At 42.6% G+C, this 16,768-nt stretch overlaps 1 protein-coding gene across 2 annotated transcripts in view; it reads left to right on the top strand.

The window, feature by feature from the left end:
* Positions 1-16,530, top strand: part of LOC118787361 (ephrin type-A receptor 7-like) — a 53,447-nt gene extending 36,917 nt beyond the window's left edge. Inside the window, exons 6-17 of one of the 2 annotated variants that reach the window (XM_036542893.1) lie at positions 1,527-1,651; positions 4,221-4,389; positions 5,126-5,234; positions 6,732-6,787; positions 9,081-9,206; positions 10,082-10,267; positions 10,812-10,873; positions 11,200-11,409; positions 11,623-11,838; positions 13,832-14,025; positions 15,096-15,251; positions 16,271-16,530. In XM_036542893.1, coding sequence (XP_036398786.1) covers positions 1,527-1,651; positions 4,221-4,389; positions 5,126-5,234; positions 6,732-6,787; positions 9,081-9,206; positions 10,082-10,267; positions 10,812-10,873; positions 11,200-11,409; positions 11,623-11,838; positions 13,832-14,025; positions 15,096-15,251; positions 16,271-16,385 — 1,724 coding nt within the window. In that variant the 3' untranslated portion in view covers positions 16,386-16,530. Of the gene's footprint in view, positions 1-1,497; positions 1,652-4,220; positions 4,402-5,125; positions 5,235-6,731; positions 6,788-9,080; positions 9,207-10,081; positions 10,268-10,811; positions 10,874-11,199; positions 11,410-11,622; positions 11,839-13,831; positions 14,026-15,095; positions 15,252-16,270 lie in introns of both variants that reach the window. The other variant, XM_036542894.1, reaches the window with a different exon arrangement.
* The last annotated feature ends 238 nt before the right edge of the window (positions 16,531-16,768 follow it).

Genomic DNA, 16,768 nt, shown 5'->3' with positions numbered 1-16,768 from the left:
GTAAACTCACTCCACCACAGGAGAGAGAGATCTCTGCTGGAGCCAGCAGAGTCTGGCCTCTGTCCGCACATTCTGTAGGCTGCAGAGACTTCAGCTGCCAAAACTTTACAAAGTAAATAGGAGAAAAAAATACAAATAAAAGTATCAAATAAACAAAGTGCAAATAAATATAAATGGAAATAAAACATGAAATCATACTGCATTTATGCATTTGTTTATTTTAATCTCTTTTGGCCATTTAGAAAACTGTCAGTCACTTCTTAATTCATTAATTTTTGCCTCAGGTCAGTGTGTTGCCAGATTTAAAGACGTACAGCATCCTAGGGATGTGTGCGCTTAGTTGCTAGATTTCATTTCACTGGACGAGAACAACAAAAACAAATGTACTCTTTCATTTTCCACCACACCAAGTGAAGAAGCCAAACTTGGAGAAACCAAAAGTGAAGGAAAATAAGTTGTGACTTTTTGCTCTGAAGAGTTTGCATGATTATGGTTTTTTAAAAGCTGGCTGAATAGACAATGATTAGCCTACAGTGGCTCTTTTCTCAGGCAATTACAATTGCATGTTTTGGGACAAAATGACAATTGTTTAGACTAGATGTAGCTTAAATCCTGATGTCCATATTTTTGTAGGTTTCTTGTCTTAATTCTTCCATGTACCAGGACTGGTGGTTGCTAAATCAGCCAAATGGTAAAATACAAAAAAAAAAAACTAGAAACAAAACAAAAAAATCTGTTTTTAAATAAAAAATATTTTGTTGTCAAACTTCTGGAAAATGGGGGACTTTTTCTCTGCGAAATAGGTTTTCTTCATACCCCTGCCCCCTCTTTTTTAATAAATCCTGAGAGGATATCAGAACTCATTTTTATGTATAACCCTTTAATATTAGGCAGTATGCTGCTGCTTCTGTCTCCAGTATTAGTTTCAAGTTAAAGGTCAAATTTGGATAAATTATGTGCAATACTAAAAGGTCAAAGTGTATGCCGTACCCTGTGGGAAATCCTGGAAATATGTGTGGTGTGCAGAAATGGGCATCTCACATGTTTCTGCGCAGAGGCCAGAGTGCACAAGCACAGTTTGCGAAAAAACTGCATTGCAAACAGAGCAAACAAATGCTGCTGAGGCTGATGTTTAATTTAATAGCACATGCATGTGTTACGCTTCGTTTTAGAGGTTGCAAGATATTATATCTACCGTTGACACCGCAGTGAACACCACCTGTTCCCATGAGTTTGTTTGAATGAAATTACCGTCATTTTCGTCATTCAGGTCCTACAAATTACAGCTTCACGCCAGCAAGGGTAATGTTGTCTCACATTATTTGCCGCGTAATTTCATTCAGCAAGCTTCGTTATGGAGCAGGAAGCACTAGCGCCTGGGGATGAACATCAGCTGGGGAAGTGAGGGGTGTTTCGTGTTGTTTTTGTCAGCGCTGAGAAAAAAAAGCATCACAGTGTGGGGCCGTGGGCTGACGTGTGATTGGACGGCTTGGCCAGCGCTCTGACCTCATCTCTTGTTGGAACAGCTCCCTCGCAGGTCAGCGAGGTGGTCAAGGAGAGGGTGGAGCAGCACAGTGTCCAGCTCTCCTGGCAGGAGCCGGAGAACCCCAACGGCGTCATCACCGAGTACGAGATCAAGTACTACGAGAAAGTGAGTGCCGGGCACCTTGGGCTGTGTCACATGAGCGCGTTGCGTTGTGGAGCGCATGAGTTGCTTGCGTTACGGTGTGCGTGCGTAAAGGAGTGTGTGCAATACTAAGTGTGTGCTTTACAATGTACACGTTACAGAGTCTGTGAATCACAGAATGCATGTGTCATGGAGTGTGTGTCTCATGGACTGTGTTGTGGAGTGCATGCATTACTAACCACACGGATTATGTGCATTACAGTTGTTTTACGGGGTGATGCTAACACTGCTTCATAGCAGGCCAGTTCTCTCTTTTACTACTGCTTCAAGCATTCACCCCGACACTTTCCCAGCGATGCCTTTTTTCTCCCATTCTTAACCAAGTCCTGCATGGTTGCTTACCGTCTTTACCCCTAAAAATGTTGAAATTCCTTTAGCCGGTTCAATTTAAATGAAATAATAAATGAGGATCTTGTAATCTTGTAATATCTTTAATTAGCCCACATAACTTTCAGATTTGTTCATGCACCACACCAGTGCACTTCCCCGTCAGACCCAGGGGGATGCGCGATCTGTTAGCGTCTCCTTCAGACGCTGTTACATTGCACTCCGGGGGCCTCATTTATGGACCATGAGCTCGCACAGATTTCGTTCTGAAACCGGCAGCCACGTGTCGTCAGAGCCAGTGCTCTGCTCAAAGTTGCATGCGCCGGACCGCTCTCAGAAGCGACAGAGGAGCTGTTCCCCCTGAATTTGGCTGGGAGCAGAAGGACAAGCTCTCGCACAAAGGGTGCAAATGCAGAACCAGGACGAGCAGGCGGTCTCAGCTCCTCCCCCTCTCCGCCAGGCAGTCCTGGGAGACACTCCGCTGCCGTTTTGTCCTACCGGGGGATGCCATCTGCTGAGAGGAGCCTGCGTATCGAGAACGCTATGCGTGTAACGATTTTTAAAGAGCACTTCAACCCTGTATGGGAAATCTACATGTACAGTCAGTGCTGGCTGCACCCGACAGAACCATGCTTGGTCCCAGAGAATGAAACGATGACCCCGGACTTGAAACCACGGTATTTAACACCACCATGCCAGCCTGTCACATATGTGCATGTGTGTATATGTGTGGTTCCAGAAACAGCCAACAACAGCCTGCACACAACCACACATGGTGCATTGGTGTGCAGGTTGTCAAAACAAACTGTAAATAAAGGTATATAAATGTAGTTGTATTCATACTCACATGTGGTCTATCAGATGTGCTTGTTCGAGTGTCTCCCTACAATTCGAGCAAAGCTGTACAGGCAGACTCTGAGTGTGACTGCAGTACTTTCTGGTGGGGGGGTGCAACTGCGTGAAATAAAAGCCCGCCATTTCAGCAAGGTTAGCTTTGTGAAGAAAGCCAGCACTGCAGTCCTTTCTCCAGTGTGGAAAAAAAGTGTTGATTGTATCCTGCCCGCATTTGTGATTTTTGCCAGCCATTGTGGGAGCGGTCTAAACAACTCCACAGTCACCGCTAGCGTGCTACTCAGCTTCCCCTGCCAGATGGCAAACCGCTTCGCTTTCTTGACTGGAAGGTATTCAGTGCAAATTGTGGTTCTCTCCTGTTCTGCAGCGCCATTGCCGTTAACTACAAGGAAACATTTTAACACTCTACACCGAGGGTACTAACATGCAATGTGAAACTGTGCAAAGCTGTGGATGAGACTGACATTTACATGTTCACACAGTTTAGAATGAAACACACACATAAACGCTGTTTAACCTGCACGTGCACAAGCAATCTGGACATGCCTACAAATTAGCGTGAAATTACATATAGCATGAAAACAAATGGCTTAGGATAAAATCTCTGTGTACACATGGTTTCATAATACAGTTTGTCCATACTCACAGGCTGAAATGAAATTTATCTGTACTCATGGTGTACAATTATATTTCTGTGTGCGCGCACAGATTTGAATGAAATTTGTGTGTGTGTACATGGTTTATAATTAAATCTGTGTGTTCGCACGGTTGATAAATGAGGCCATTGGATCTTGTTGGCCTGTCTTGAAGTGTCCCAGGGGAGTGCTGTAGCCGTAGTCTGCCCAGCTGTAACAGTGGGAACCTGCTTGGTATCCCTGGAAACCAGCTCTGGCATTCCATTTGGGCTTGAAAGGGAAAATAACTAAAAAATCGATACTACACACGTATTAAATGTCTTCTGCACACAGACCTGTATTCAAAGCCACGCAGTAGTTGAATCAATTTTTTTTTGTGCTTTTCCCAATTATATTTTGAGACAGATTTTACAGACGGGATCCGCTTCACCTCTGAGGCCTGAACAAATGTGTTCTTTCTTATGCGTCTGCCACACTTTTTTTTTCTTGCAAACAGCATGTGTTTTTCTGATCTTATTCCTGAGTCGAAAAAAGCCGGCAAATTGCAGCACACGCCCGCGATCTCATGCACACGCCTTTTGTGAAGAATGTGTTGTGAAAGCGCTGTCCTGTTGTGTTTTTTTTCTTTTTTTTTCCTGTGAAGCTGTGATGGTTGCTTGATTTTTTTGCGAGGTGTGGCGGCAACGTCACTGCATCTAACTCTCTTCTCTTTTGGAAAGGACCAAAAGGATGGCATTTATTCCACTGTGAGGTCAAAGTCGACCTTGGCCACAGTGAACGACCTTAAGCCAAGCACGGCTTATGTGTTTCAGATCCGCGCGTTCACGGCGGCCGGGTACAGCGCGTACGGCCCCATTCTGGAGGTGACCACTCAGGACGAGGCCACAGGTACATCCCACGGCTGCCCTTACACGAGTGATTCAACCCCGATTTAGTGATCACGTTTTACATTTACGTTTATTCATTCGGCAGACACTTTTATCCAAACCGACTTACAAGTGAGGCAGAGTACAACACAAGCAAAAAGCCGCATTATTAGTCAGCGATATTCGAAGTGCTGTATGACCAGGTTTCAATAGTTCGCCAGACAAGGTAACTGGTAGAGATACAAGTGCATTAAACCATTAGATTTGAATGCCTTGTAGTACTTGCATATCAGTTTACCCTGGCCCACTACTATGTGTACATTGTTGGGAGTTGTGGATACCAAAAATCACTACCAGAGGAGCAAGAAATGAGTTCCAGCAAACCTCAAAATCTCTAGTAGTTAATGAAATAAGAATAAAAAGGGAGGAGGGATTGAGGGGTTGCAGTTATGGACCCTGAGAGGGCTTCTCCTGTTGTACCCTTGAGTGAGATACTCAATCTGGATCTTTTTTTAGCAAACATCCAACAATGCAAATGGATGAAATGCAACCTGTGAGTTATCCAAGTTGCCCAGGACAAGAGCCTCTGCAAAACAAATGAATAAATAATGACCCTAACTTTGGCAGATCTGCATAACAACAAACTGCACGCATGGCTCTTTGAGACAGAGGTTGAGTGGTCCTTGCGTCCTCGAGGCCTGCCAGCGCCTTGATAACGAGAACTGATTCTGTTCGTGCTCTCTTCCCGCTCGTTCCAGCCGCCGCCGTCTCCAGCGAACAGAACCCAGTCATCATCATCGCCGTGGTTGCGGTGGCAGGAACCATAATCCTGGTTTTCATGGTGGTCGGATTCATCATCGGGAGAAGGTACTGCTGTCTGGTCAGCCTTTTGGTCCTCGCAGGTTTACGCAGCACAGTAGATAGTGCTTGTAATGTGTGCAGTGGCCGTGTATCAGGATGTGTCATTTTCAAATGCGTAACTTGTAGGAAGATATTAGAACCTGTATACAGCACTCTGCAATGAAAACTCTGTCAAAGCAAATCCTGGAACAATGGAACTCTTAACACCAGAACTCCTCTGTGCCAAAACCACTTAATATCGTATTTTTTTAAACTACTACATGTTAAGAGTTCAACACCTAAACACTGACAAAACCGCCCTACATGCCTTTAAAGCTATGTTCATAATAGAAGTTGGTCTTCAGTTATTGATTGCTTGCTCTTCACAACAGCTCTTCACAAACTTCCCTGCTGGTATATGTAAGCTTTCCCGTGGCCAGATCTTTTGAGGCTATGGGCCATATTATCATTTTTTATGCAGAATAAATGTCACACCATATGAGTTTCATAACTTTAACTGCGAATGAACTGGGCTGATTCTTATCTGACGTATTCTTTGCCTATTTTTGACCAAAAAGTGAACAACTTTAAACCCAAACCAGAAAATCGGCTTCCAACATAATAAAATCTGGGAGTCTTATCTAACAACAGTCCGTATTATGAATCCCTGATAAAAGTCCTTTTTTTAGCCAGAGAAGTCCTGCTACAGTAGGGCTCCGGCTATTATTGCCCCCCCCCCCCCCCCCCCTCCCCCCCCGAACCTGAAAAAGTCGCTCCGTGTTTTCATCACACCGTGCTCGGGACTGCCGCAGTAGCCTCGGCGAGACGCGTCTCGGCTACAAGATCTTTCCCCCGTTCGGCCCGCGTGGGTCCTTGCACGCAAGGCCCACAAAGAGCATGCCAGCCCCCGTCCTCTTCACCCTTCACTGGCTCCGTATTAGGCGACTACAAGGCCCCGCGCCTCACTCGTGCGCTCCTTAATGGCAGCGGCTCTGTCTTACCTCAGTGAGCTTTAACAGTGAGGCACTCTCCTTTTTTTTTTCGTCCTTGTGGCCGCTAATTCAGGGCTCCTTTGACAAGCGGTGAGCAAACTTTGTGCGCCCGGTGATGGAGCTTTCAGTCGTTCCCTGGGCTACAGACCCCCACAAACTCCAAGGCTGTGGCTCATTTTAAGTCCACCTTTGTAGAGGGGTTTTTATGATGAAATCTCATTGTTTTCTCTGTTCTTGAAGTGTCCTTTAGATTTTGTGAAGGTTTGGCAGTGTTTGAACTTTTTATTTTTCCCTCTGCTTAATGTGCTTATGGTGAACAATTTACTTATATTTATATATATATGAATACATTTTATGTATGAAGTATCTCTATTTGAAGAGATCCACATTACACCTTACACATGGGAGAAGCAGTATGGACCTAAAGTGTATCATTAGTATTATTATATACGTAATTGTCTCCCAGAATGACAGATAGATAACAGCTTTTCATAGTGTTTAGATGACCCTCTTCTTGTCTTTCCCTGTGTAGGCACTGTGGGTACAGTAAAGCGGACCAAGAAGGAGACGATGAGCTTTATTTCCAATGTGAGTATGTCAATAGTAATATATACCAATAACCTGCTGCTTTTTTCAAGTGCTCCTCCACCTCCTCTCATCAAATTTACATTAGCACATAGCAATAACATAAAGCACTCTTGTGACATTTTTCATGCATTCATGCATATAGCATATCGATACTCAGTTTTTTTTGTAACACGTGCCAACCCACATTTATGATATTCTAGAGCCATATCGGTTTAAATTAGAAAACTCAGGAAAGGTTTTCTCAAGGTTGAGCCCTTGCAAATTCCTTTTGGTATAGAAGGCTGCTAAAGGGGTTTGTTTCCCCCTTTCCCTCTGTGCTTGACATCCACTGCATTTTAGGAAACCATCTGCTGCCAGCCAAACACAAATATACAAAGAATCCACACAATGAATTTCCTAATTTAAGTTTAAACTTCACTGTGATGCATTTATCCTATTTTATGCAGGCTTACTTGGCTCTCCTTCAATGAATATTGACTAGAAATAAGAAATTAGATGTAATAAACAGTAAATAATAAAACAGATTTTTCTCTCTTTGTCTTTAATTAATGAGAGCTCAAATACTTATTCAAGTCATCCATTAGTGATTTAATCATCAAATAATGGATTTGTAAAATAATCCTTTGTTTAGAACGGTCCCTAATTATGTGTGTCAAAAAAATGGAGCCTGTCCCCTGTGCAGGGTTGAGATCAGCAGCATAACTGTACTCGGATGAGCCTGTTTCCAGGTGTCCTTTTTGGCTGCGTTGCCAGTAAGTGATTCACACCGCCCCCAGCGACCCCGCTACGAGACGTAGCCGCAGATGGCTGCCCAGCTAGCCTATAACATTATATAATAATCTGTGCTGCTGGCAGCCTGCTGAAGAGCAAATAAATGGTCAGAATGTCACAGGGAGGAGCCTGGTGCTGCTAAGTGTCTGACAGGATAAGTTTTCGAGAGAGAGAGAGGCTCCGTTCATTCCCCCACGCTCCTGTGGTTGCCATTGCCAGACTTAACAAGCTAACCCACTCAACTATATTAAACAGGGAGGTGAGGGTGAGGGGGTGGGGGGGGGTGAGGGGGTGAAGGAAGGGAGGAAGGGAGGTAAATTTGTTCAGCGGGCCTTGTTCATGTGAAAGGTGCAATTGAAGGCGTGAGGCACAAAACTCTAAGCTGATGTTGCTCTCTGGCACAGCTAAATAGTTTTGGGTTCATGTCACTGAATTCTGTGGTGCCTGAGAATTAGTTTTGATAACTACTAAATATTTGGACATGGGGCTGTTTAGACTTTTAATCCTTTTAAACTTGTGTATCTGCTGTATTTTGTTTGTCTCTTGCATTAGCTACAGTATAAGATACACCCTCCTTTTTAGGATTGGGATATTAAAGTTGACAGGTGACAGTGTAATTAAGGAAATGTTATTTCTATGCAAATTGGGTGGCAGGAAGCCATTAAATTCCCCTAACATAAAGTGACACTTGTTTGCTGTTATAAATATGGTTATAGCTCGAAACAAACTTTCGACTGTCTCAAAAAAATGAGCAAAATTGACTAAAAACATTTTGTACAGTATGTCATGGATCGCAGCACCTTCATAATATAGCCACTGTATGTAAGACCTATGCATTTTTGAACCTGTATTTAATGTTTTTCATCATATTTATTTGATGAATATGTTTGAATGAATTTTCATAAGAATTTTTAAAAGTATGCATAAATGTATTGTCTAGTTAGGTATCAGTACCAAGGCATACTTACTAAAGGACACTTTCAAAAGAGGTGTATTTTCCTCAGTACAAGTAACTACAATAGCATATATTGACTGCTTGCAAGTTTGAAATTAAGCTTATCAGTAAAACAAAGACAACAAACATATTTCTTCAACTCCAATGCATCTGCTGTATTTATGAAATAAGAGCATATCACAGTTCAGTTACTAGCTTTGATTTGACCTTTTAATGAATTAACGAAAAAAGCTTTTACAATGCTGGATTGCAACACGGGTTGATAACATCACTCATTGGCAGGTGACCCGAACAATCGAAAACCAGGTGGTGGTGGTGATATCTTTGTGTGTAACAGTGTCATCTATTTTTTTAAAGAAAAAGCTCAGAAGGAAGACTAATTGGCCTTTCATTCCTGTTGAGATGTGCAAAAAGTAACAAGAACGTTTGACACAAGCGCTATTCACTAGCAGGCTACTTAGTAATTCCCTCTGAATCGCAGGTCTCTCTAATTGTGTACCTGTCAAACGCTTTTTGTTCTATGTGCATGCATAATTTTAACAGCAATTTTCTTTCCCTTTTTTACAGTCAAATTTCCAGCTGCCAAAACCTATATTGACCCTGAAACTTACGAGGACCCCAACAGGGCTGTCCATCAATTTGCCAGGGAGCTGGATGCCTCCTGCATTAAGATTGAGCAAGTAATTGGTGCAGGTGAGCCGGCCATTTCTCTCATCTCCCTCTGTTTTAGTCACAATATATGCCCATATATCACTCTTGACAGCCAAATATGTGGCCCCCTCGCACGGTATCCTTTTTTCCTCGTCTATTCATCGATACAGCAAGCGCGAGGATGAGGCGAAAAAAATAAATTTGCAAAACACAAAATGCTATTAGGGCGTGTTTTACATATTTCAATGGTGGAGGAGAAAACACGTCGACAGCAAATTTCTGCTATATGTGTTTTAGAGATATGGAGGTGGGGAGTATCTATACATTCATAGCATGGTTTATTAATGAGTGTCCCTGTTAGCCTCTCGTGGTGTTGGCAGCATTTAAAAGCAGGAAGTCACCCGAGCGCCCTTCAAAAGTCTCTTTTGTAGATGTAGGGCTGGGCAGCATGGGGGGGGTATGGCATTTATTTTTTAGCATGATTTACAATTTCAGGGCATTCAACGATGATTACAAATTACAAACTTGTTACTTGTGATTTGATAAAGTTAATTCATAATGTTAATATCAAAGTACTCGGGTATGGAGATGTTGCATGCTCCTGCCAAATATTTGCTTAATGTTGTTATGTTGACAGTGCAGTTAAGAAATCCCTGGTTTTGCAAGAAACGGATAATATGTCCGGCTGTACAGAAAAATGATGCATTTGTAAAACACAAAGCAATTGTCTTTCTGGTGGTCTAATATAGTTTATTTTCGAAATGTATTACTTTTCTCCTTTGTTTAGATTTATTTTTATCCTTTTATTTATACTTCCAGGAGAAGATGTCGAAATGTCCACATGTTGTTTGTTTTCTTTGGGAACGCATCATAACATCGCATTGCAATGAAGTGTTTGGGGCCTGCGTTTCTCACAGGGGAGTTTGGGGAAGTGTGCAGCGGATTCCTCAAGCTCCCAGGGAAGAGGGACACGCCCGTGGCCATCAAGACCTTGAAAGTGGGTCACACAGAGAAGCAGAGGCGGGACTTCCTGTCCGAGCCCAGCATCATGGGACAGTTTGACCATCCCAACGTGGTCCGCCTGGAAGGGGTGGTGACACGGGGTGAGCGTCGCACAAATGTGTCCCTCCTCCCGCCAGGAAAAGATAAACTCAGGGCCCACTTTGACAGTACAAGTCCCCAAGCAGTAAATTTGGGGGGGGGGGGGGCTTCTCAAATGAGCCCTTTCCTGCTTGCTCATGTCATTATGTTCCTGGCCTCGTATTTCCCTCGACACTCGAGGGCTGAGTAGTCAAAACAAAACAACATTAGGATTGACACAGTATGTTAATTTTGGAATGAGGGAAAAGGAGTCAAATTAAATGCTTGCGTATGTATGAGGATTATGTTTCAGTGTTTGAGTTCATTTGTTTGTCATTCAAAGGGAAGTGTTAATGCACACACACAATCACATACATACGCGTTTGTATTGCATAAAATGTATTTTCTGTGTACGTATTGGTGGTACGTACAGTATATGCTTTCTGCATCCGTAAACAATGCAGGAAATGCATCTAGTCAGATGAAGATGCTTGCTGTGCTTGTCTGAAAGGGATTAGACCTAGTTGTTTGTCAGGTTTGTGAATTCATCATTATTTTGTTTTACAGGGAAACCCATCATGGTTGTGATGGAATATATGGAGAATGGAGCTTTGGATTCATTTCTGAGGGTGAGTGCTCCTGTCACTGAAATGAGAAAGTAATTCTCTATTATTTGTTTATTTAATTAGCAGATAGAGTTACTTCACTCACTTTTTTAGCTTGAACATATTTAGGTTAAACACCTTGCTCAAGGGTTCAGTAGCCCACCTGGGCTTCAATCCTGCAATGTCCTAGACACTTGTATATATGTTATATGGTATATGATCATTGTATTGCTTTTCCTTTCTATTATTATTCATCCCAGAGAGGTCTTTTAATGCTGGAGTAGCTTAATGTCTCTCCCTCTCTCCCCCTCTCTCTCTCTCTTTCTCTCTCTCCCTCTCTCTCACTGTAGAAACACGACGGTCAGTTTACGGTCATCCAGCTGGTGGGGATGCTTCGAGGGGTGGCGGCCGGGATGAGATACCTATCCGACATGGGCTACGTCCATCGAGATTTGGCCGCGCGCAACATTCTCGTCAACAGCAACCTCATGTGTAAAATATCGGACTTCAAGCTGTCCAGACTTACGGATGATGATTCTGAAGCCATCTATGCCACCACGGTAAGTGACTTACACTGGCCCATATTGTACTGTCAGTGTAAATTTTATAGATGCACAAATAAAACCAAAATGCACACATGAAGAAAAGTACCATGCAAGCAGAAGTATCCTTAAAATTCTAAGCATGGTTGTCATAAATTAGCTGCAGGCATGTTGTGAATTTGCTGATGCTGTTACCAAGTTTTTTTTTAATCTTTCTATCTGATGTTTCAGGGGAAGATTCAAGATATAATGAGCCTGATCTTCACTCCAACGAATAACTTCAGTCTTACAGAACAGGGTGTGAAATTACCAGTCAGGTGGGCGGCGCCTGAAGCCATCCACCACCGCAAGTTCACGTCTGCCAGTGACGTGTGGAGCTATGGGATTGTCATGTGGGAGGTGATATCCTATGGAGAGAGACCTTACTGGGACATGTCCAATCAAGATGTGAGTTGTCTTCATGTCAATGTTGTTTGTTAATGAAAGGGATTACTTACGTAGGTGTAAGAGCTGTAAGAGATGTAGAGATGCTTTTGAACCAGCTGAGCTGATACCTGCCACGAGTGAGTCATTCTTGTGTTCAGTCACATAGACCACACTTGGCTCACACTTAGACCAGAGGCCTGCGGAACTCCAATGGACTTCCTTGTGACTGTGTAGTTTAAGTCCATAATTTAATGTGTCTCTGTAATTCAAGTTATATTGCTTTCAAATGTGAAGGATTACATGTCAAGTTCATAATTAAAACAACATTTTATTCAGGAAATTAATCTCCAGGAAATCAACCCAGATAAAAATAAAAATACTGGCATGAGTTATGAAAACAGTATGCAGTGCAACTTATATAACGAGTTTTGACAATGCAAAACTAAAGTGGCCATCAGTGGAGATCTGTAATCGAAGGGAAACTCATTTAGGCACGCTAAAGCTTAAAGAAAGAGCAGTGCCTGTTGTTTTTGATCATCTGTGAACAGATGAGCATTGTGCTGAGTTTCCTGAGTTTATGTTGAAAACAGAAAGGGAACTTTGTTAGAGATTTCTTTTAGGAGTTCCGTGACTAAAAGCATGTTTGTGTTATTACCTATTTGTTATCAAGGGTGACGTGCATTAGATTATATTGAGTGCATTATCCATTTATACAACTGGGGCGCTTTACCTAAGCAACTCTGTTGAACCGCATTGCTCAAAGGCATAACTAAATGGGAAATACAGTATACAAAAGATGAATTTGTTGAGACAAGCAACATACCCACAGGGCTCCCAAGTGGCTCAGTCAGCTAGTTCTGAGTGCGGGCTGAGCCCTGGGGCCCGGGTTCGATCCCTGCCGTGTCTTCAGCCAACAACGAGCCCACAGCAGTGGAACAAATTGGCTTTGTTCCGCTGAGGGGTAGGCATGGGTTTTTCTGCAGAGTTCTCTCATCTCGCTCTGCTCTCTAACGGCTGAGGAGGCATCTGTGGAGTCCCTCTGTGACATCACTGGAGATCCGCCCATCCTCCAATCGACGTGTGTTGCACGATTGTGCACCGTAGTACCTGAAATGCGAGCAGCTGTTGGCTGTGTCCGAGTGTATGGCAGGATTGCACTCCGATGTGAATATAGAGGCTGTGCAAAGGGTTGAGCCTAGTGTACAACTGCTGGTTCCAAAACTGGGTGCAGGGGGAAAAAAGCATCGAAAACAGGGGAAGAAAAGGAAAAAAAAAAAAACACACCCACATCAAGAGGAATGCAGAGAACTCTATATCCAGACGTATTCATCTTATAATTAAAAACAAAAATGACTACATGAATAGAGGGTTTGGTTTTCAAGCGAATCAAATCACTTGATGAGACCAGTCCTTTTTGTTGTTTTTTGTTTTATCTGTGCTGAAGCTTTACCACGCTGAACTCTCTGCACATGTGCACAGCTCATGGTAGCCATTATTCAAATTATCAACAGAAGTAAAAGTTACAAAGCTTGAACCACCACCTTTATTGAAAACATTGTTTTTATTGGTGAAATGCTGTAGACATACAGTACTTCTCACGTTTTTTAGTTGTGCTCAAGTGCAAGGGTCAAAAAAATAAAAGAGGCTAACATTCATGGCACCATCCAGAGAAAATGGCACTCCTGAACAATGAATTAATTACACCACAGCTCTGTTGCTAAAGCAGGCCCAGGAAATTCCTTAATTGGGTTTTAATTGCACATTCATACAATGGTGTATGTAGTGAAGTAGTTTTCCAAGTTTCTTTACTTGCATGTTTTACTCTGACCTTGCATGACCTTGTGTGCAGGATGATTTTAATAACCTGGCAACAGGCATCATATACAGCCTTTCAGCTTTTTTCCCACTCTCATTACGGACAGCCGAAAATAACCATCCGCCAAACCCGGCCTGCAGCTCTGAGTAAACAGGAAGTGGCTTGTCCTAAATCATGTCATGTTTTTTTAACCTTTAGGTGATTAAGGCGATAGAGGAAGGCTACCGGCTCCCTGCGCCGATGGACTGCCCTCACGGCCTGCACCAGCTGATGCTGGACTGCTGGCAAAAAGACCGAGCAGAGCGGCCAAAGTTTGACCAGATAGTCGGGGTTCTGGATAAACTGATCCGCAATCCCAGCACGTTGAAAACCCCCGTGGGTACATGCATAAGGTAAGGACGGTCATCTCTTAAAAAGACCTTTTTTGCAAAGCCTGTCTGATGACGAATGATGCCTTTGTACAGCAGTCCAAAGATTCTACAGAGTGAGTGTGCCTTCAAGAATACTTCCATCGTTTCATACGCTTTAATACTTTTTCCAGTCTTGTGTAACCACATTAGTAGGGCCACCAGCCTGTCTTCCCATGTCTGGTGTGATTTATCTGCTGCGGTCTAGAGATCGGTGATAAATTCCAGAAAATCAATAAGCTAAAGCCTCTTCCATGGTTTTTATGGTCAACAGGGCTTTTAAATCAATTCATGTAATGAGATCCTGTGACTTTAAAGTTCCAACAGACGCCACAGTGACATTTGTCAAGCAAAACCTATTTACTGTCAGAGCGCAGTCTACCTGTGTGAGACAGAGGACATATGCGAAAATTAAGATTTAAGACTTAGAGTTTTTGGTGGGTGGGGGTTTGAAGAAAAAAGAAATCATTTTAGGGTCTGAAAGTGATGTGTGCTGATTAATCGTATTCATACCACTAGTGAATATGAACTGTATGCCTCATAAATGTTTCATGGGTTCTGGTTTTGAATCTGCTCAACAGCCCATATTACAGTAAACCTTATAGTGTTCAAATGTAAGTGCAGCCTGACCCATATACTAAACTTTGTAGTATTCATTACTTCATGATATGTTCAAGATATATTTGGGGTGTGTTAACATTGTAAGTGTGTGCCTCTTTTACTGGGACAAAAGATGAAATTTTTAAAACATCAAGCTTAATGTAAAATGAGCTGAATTTCAGATTTTATAAATAATTTATTGCATGCAAAAAAACCTTCTGTAATATTTTCATCTTGATTTGAAACAGCTTGACAGGGAGAAAGGGTCGCTGTCGTGTGGATTGTGTGAGACAGTGTTTCATTACTAATTGAATACTAATGAATACTCAGCTGTTCGCGTTCAGGAAGTCATCGATCTCATGTTCCAGTTTACCTTATTTTAGGCCCATCTGCTTCTCTCCCTTTTTTCTGGTGAATCTAATGTGACAATTCCGCTGCCTGTCACTGTCCCTCAGGCCCAGCGGCCCCCTCCTGGACCCAAACACGCCGGACTTCACCACTTTCCGCTCGGTGGAGGACTGGTTAGAAGCCATCAAGATGGAGAGGTACAAGGACAGCTTTGCGGCGGCAGGGTTTACCTCGCTGGACTCTGTGGCGTCGATGACAGCTGAGTAAGAGATGCATCTGTCCCAGAAACCCCCCTCCCATGCACACACACACACACACACAAACACAGACACACACACACAGATACACACGCATCAGTGGCTGGCAGGTTTGACCAAAAGAAACTGTTGGAAGAGAACAGGGTAGTGATTGGAGAGCAAGGGTTCATGAACCCCAAAATGGGTGGAGCCATCACATGTCATTAGTGATCTACTGAGTTAAATCAGATGTGGGAAGTCATTTTACTACTTCACTAGTCGGTGAATGACAGTGCAGGATGGCTCTGCCCATTATAGGATTCATGAAGCCTCACTCTCTGTCATCACTTATGGGTACATAACATTTATATAATTTGCATAATTAATCTTCAGAATATTGAAAAATATATGAAAAAACAGCAACAGGGACATATTCAATGCCCTGTTCACATAAGTCAGATAAAGCTAGGACTGACTTTTTTCATTTGAAGTACTATATTTTGGTTTCTATCATTAGCTAATATGAACTGGAAATGTATTGTTTAGTTACATAAACATGACTTTCAGTGACAATTCTTAATCATATAAAGTAATAAGTACAGTATTTGCATATTAATTAAAAATATACTGCATCCATTCATTGAAATGTTCATTCAAAGTACAGTATACGACATATAATACTTGTATTAGGTGTAAGTCAAAGTGTGTACTGCTTGCTTTAATCCAGATACAGGAAAAATGGACACTAATGGAAATGTTCTGTCTCTTAAATCACAGTACTGAAAATACACAAACTGGAATACTGCATTCCTGAGAGCGTGGCCTTTTTAGCAGCTTTATCTTGGCTTGTCCAGTAACGAGGCTTAAAAAAAGTGCTCTAATATCACAGTAATTGCATTAAATTTAAATTTCTCACAGACCGCAGAGAGGAGTGGATCGATGTTTAATTAATGCAAGATATTTTGCCGCAAGTTGAACTTGGTTCTCCTACGTGGGCTTACTGCGATCCGGTGCGGTGATTAATGACCGGATATGGTCTCTCCTAGGGACGTGATGAGCCTGGGAATCGCCCTGGTGGGCCATCAGAGGAAGATCATGTGTAGCATACAGTCCATGAGGGCGCAGATGAGACATCTTCAAGGCACCGGCATTCAGGTGTGACCCACAACAGCGCCACCTGCTGGCAAGAGGGCAGAGACTTATTCAGAAAGGAGAAAAAAAGTAGGCCAGAGTGGGACTGCAAAAAATTGTAGAAAAAGAATGAATAAACAAAGGGAGAAAAGGAGATGAGCTGGCTCCCCACATACATGGCTATTGGATGTATAGAATTAATCTTTGCGGTGTAGAGAAGGATCAAGCGTTCACTATCTTTGTTAAAGAAACGAAGGAGGACCCTGCCATAGAGAATTCTCAGTGCTTGGAGGGACCTGTAACTGGGATTAAGGAAGAGATGGAGCATTTTCCACTTTGCTCCTTTACCTGTGTGAAGTGTCATTTCTGTCACTGTTGATTTGGGTTTCTTTTAAATAGAACTTTTGGCAGGT

Source organism: Megalops cyprinoides, chromosome 12, assembly GCF_013368585.1.
Source record: "Megalops cyprinoides isolate fMegCyp1 chromosome 12, fMegCyp1.pri, whole genome shotgun sequence".
Taxonomy (NCBI): Eukaryota; Metazoa; Chordata; class Actinopteri; order Elopiformes; family Megalopidae; genus Megalops; species Megalops cyprinoides.
The sequence above is the reverse complement of the archived record's forward strand: the minus strand, read 5'-3'. Positions and strand labels throughout refer to the sequence as shown.